Raw genomic sequence first — 3,506 nt, 5'->3', positions numbered from 1 at the left:
TGGTGGTCGTGGTCCCTGAGGAGGTGGTGGTGGCCCCTAAAGTGGTTGTGGAGGTCACTGGGTTGGTCGTGGTGGTCTCTGTGGTGCTCGGGATGGTCCCTGTGATGGTCGTGGTGGTCACTGGGATGGTTGTGGAGGTCACCGAGGTCGTGGAGGTCTCTGGGATGGTCGTGGAGGTCACCAAGGTTGTGGAGGTCTCTGAGGTGGTCATGGAAGACCCTGAGGAGGTTGGGGTGGTCCCTGAGGTCCTGGAGGAACCTGTGGTGGTCATGGTGGTCACAGCGGTGGTCGTGGAGGACGCTGAGGAGGTTGGAGAGGTTCCTGAGCTGGTCATGGTGGTCACTGGGGTGGTCGTGGAGGTCTCTGGGGTGGTTGAGGTGGTCTCTGAGGTCGTGGTGAAGCCTGAGGTTGTTGAGGAGGTCTCTGGGGTGACCGTGGTGGTCGCTGGAGTCGTGGAGGTCCCTGAAGTGGTCGTGGAGGACGCTGTGGTGGTCGTGGTGGTCCCTGTGATGGTCGAGGAGGTCCCTGGGATGGTTGTGGTGGTCTTAGGGGTGGTCGTGGGTGTCCCTGAGGAGGTCATGGAAGACCCTGGGATGTTTGTGGAGGTCACCGAGGTCGTGGAGGTCCCTGAGGTTGTTGAGGTTGTCCCTGTGCTGGTCGTGGAGGAACCTGTGGTGGTCGTGGAGGTCACTGGGGCGGTGGTGGAGGACGCTGAGGAGGTTGGAGAGGTCCCTGAGCTGGTCGTGGTGGTCACTGGTGTGGTTGTGAGTGTCCCTGAGGTGGTTGAGGTGGTCTCTGGGGTGACCGTGGTGGTCGCTGGAGTCGTGGAGGACGCTGTGGTGGTCGTGGTGGTCCCTGTGATGGTCGAGGAGCTCCCTGGGATGGTTGTGGTGGTCTTAGGGGTGGTCGTGGAAGACCCTGAGGAGGTTGGGGTGGTCCCTGAGGTGGTCATGGAGGAACCTGTCGTGGTCGTGGTGGTCACTGGTGTGGTTGTGGAGATTTCTGTGGTGGTTGGGGTGGGCCCTGAGGTGGTTGTGAAGGTCACTGGGATGGTCGTGGAGGTCACCGAGGTCGTGGAGGTCCCTGAGGTTGTTGAGGTTGTCCCTGTGGTGGTCGTGGAGGAACCTGTGGTGGTCGTGGTGGTCTCTGTGATGGTGGTGGAGGTCTCTGGGGTGGTGGTCGTGGTCCCTGAGGAGGTGGTGGTGGTCTCTGAGGTGGTTGTGGTGGTCTCTGTGTTGGTCATGGTGGTTCCTGAGGAGGTCGTGGAGGTCTCTGTTGTGCTTGGGGTGGTCCCTGTGGTGGTCGTGAAGGTCTCTGGGACAGTTGTGGTGGTCACTGGTGTGGTCGTGGTGGCCTCTGGGATGGTCGTGGGTGTCCCTGAGGTGCTGGTGGAGGAACCTGTGGTGCTTGGGGTGGTCACTGTGGCAATCGTGGAGGTCCCTATGGTGGTCAGGGTGGCCTCTGAGGAGGTTGGTGTCATCTCTGAGGTGGTCGTGGTGGTCCCTGAGGTGGTTGTGGAGGTCTCTGAGGAGGTTGGTGTCATCTCTGGGGCGGTTGTGGAGGTCTCTGTGATGGTCGTGGTCCCTGAGGAGGTGGTGGTGGTCCCTAAGGTGGTTGTGGAGGTCACTGGGGTGGTCGTGGTGGTCTCTCTGTTGGTCATGGTGGTTCCTGAGGAGGTCGTGGGGGTCTCTGTGGTGGTCGTGGTGCTTCCTGATGTGGCTGAGGTGGTCCATGAGGTGCTCATGGAGGTGCTTGAGGTGCTCAGGGTGGTCCCTGTGGTGGGTGGAGTGGTCTCTGAGGTGCTCGTGGAGGTCCCTATGGTGCTCAGGGTGGTCTCTGAGGAGCTTGGTGTCATCTCTGGGGTGGTCGTGGTGATCACTGAGGTGGTTGTGGAGGTCTCTGAGGAGGTTGGTGTCATCTCTGGGGCGGTTGTGGAGAACCCTGTGATGTTCGTGGTGGTCCCTGTGGTGCTCGGGGTGGTCTCTGAGGAGGTCGTGGAGGTCTCTGAGGTGCCCAGAGTGGTCCCAGTGATGTCCGTGGTGTCCCTGGAGCTCCCCTGGTCTCTGGTTGTCCCCAGGACGGCGGCTGCAGGGGAAGGTCCAGGGTGAGCAGAGACCCCGACCTTCCTCCTCCTCCTCCTCCTCCTCCTCCTCCTGCCCTTTGACCCACCCAATGTCCCCCAATCTCCTCCATCCTCCTTCATCTTCACCCTCCTCTTCCTCCTCCTCCTTCTCCAAGACCTTCATCCAAGGTTTCTTCTTCTCCCTGTCCAACCTCCTCCATCATCCTCACCTTCCTCCTCCTCCTCCTCCTGCCCTTTGACCCACCCAATGTCCCCCCATCTCCTCCACTGTCCTTCATCCTCCTCCTCCTCCTCTTCCAAGACCTCCCTCTTCTGTTGATGCCCTTCATCCTCCCCCTGCTCTTCTTCACCTTCCTCCTCATCTCCTCCACCTTCCTTCATCCTCCTCTTCCTCTCTCCCTCATCCCACCCTCGGCACTGACCAACCCGACCTCACCTCATTGTCTCCACCTTCCTCCTCCTCCTCCTCCTCCTCCCCTTCCTCCCCCTCTGGCCTCTCCCCATCGTCTCCACCTTTCACCTCTTCCTCTTCCTCCTCATCATCCTCTTCCTCCTCATCCTCTTCCTCCTCCACGACCTTCAGATCTGAACCCCTCAAACCTCTCCCACCCCAACAATTCCTCCTGCTCTTCATCATCACCCTCCTCTTCTTCACCCTCCTCTTCCTCCTCCAAGCCCTTCAGACCACGGACCCCTCCCAACCCCAACTCCTCCTCTTCCTCTTCTTCATCCCCTTCATCTTCCTCCTCCTCCTCCCCCAGGACCTTCAGATCTGAACCCCTCAAACCTCTCCCACCCCAATTCCTCCTCCTCTTCTTCTTCATCTTCCTTTTCTTCACCCTCCTCCTCCTCTTCTTCATCTTCATCCTCCTCTTCCTTTCCTTCATCCTCCTCCTCCTCTTCTTCACCCTCTTCCTCCAAGACCCTCATCCCCCTGTCCCCTCCAACCTGTCCCCACCATCCTCTTCCTCCTCTTCTTCACCCTCTTCATCCTCCTCCTCCTCTTCTTCATCCTCCTCTTCCTCCAGGACCTTCAGATCTGAACCCCTCAAACCTCTCCCACCCCAATTCCTCCTCCTCTTCATCCTCTTCTTCTCCATCTCCCTTTTCTTCACCCTCCTCTTCTTCATCCTCCTCCTCCTCCCCCGATATCCCCCTGTCCCCTCCCATCTTCACCTGTGATGGGGCAGGTGAGGGACACCAGGTGAGGGCCACCAGGTGACCATCACCAGCTGATCATCACCAGGTGACCATCACCAGGTGACCACAACCAGGTGACCACAACCAGGTGACCACAACCAGGTGACCATCACGAGGTGACCACCACCAAGATCCTCCCAGTGTCCCCCTGTCCATCCTCACCTGTGATGGTGCAGGTGACCACCACCAGGTGACCACCACCAGGTGACCACCACCAGGACTG

General features: G+C 59.7%; 1 protein-coding gene across 1 annotated transcript in view; it reads right to left on the bottom strand.

Annotated features, from left to right (window-relative positions):
* LOC106632091 (mucin-2-like) overlaps positions 1-1,660 on the bottom strand; it is an 8,118-nt gene extending 6,458 nt beyond the window's left edge. The window contains exon 1 of the mRNA XM_031065247.1: positions 35-1,660. Within this exon, the coding sequence (XP_030921107.1) occupies positions 35-1,660 (1,626 nt within the window). The remainder of the gene's footprint in view (positions 1-34) is intronic.
* Between the last annotated feature and the right edge of the window lie 1,846 nt (positions 1,661-3,506).

Source organism: Geospiza fortis, unplaced genomic scaffold, assembly GCF_000277835.1.
Source record: "Geospiza fortis unplaced genomic scaffold, GeoFor_1.0 scaffold1089, whole genome shotgun sequence".
Lineage (NCBI taxonomy): Eukaryota > Metazoa > Chordata > Aves > Passeriformes > Thraupidae > Geospiza > Geospiza fortis.
The sequence above is the reverse complement of the archived record's forward strand: the minus strand, read 5'-3'. Positions and strand labels throughout refer to the sequence as shown.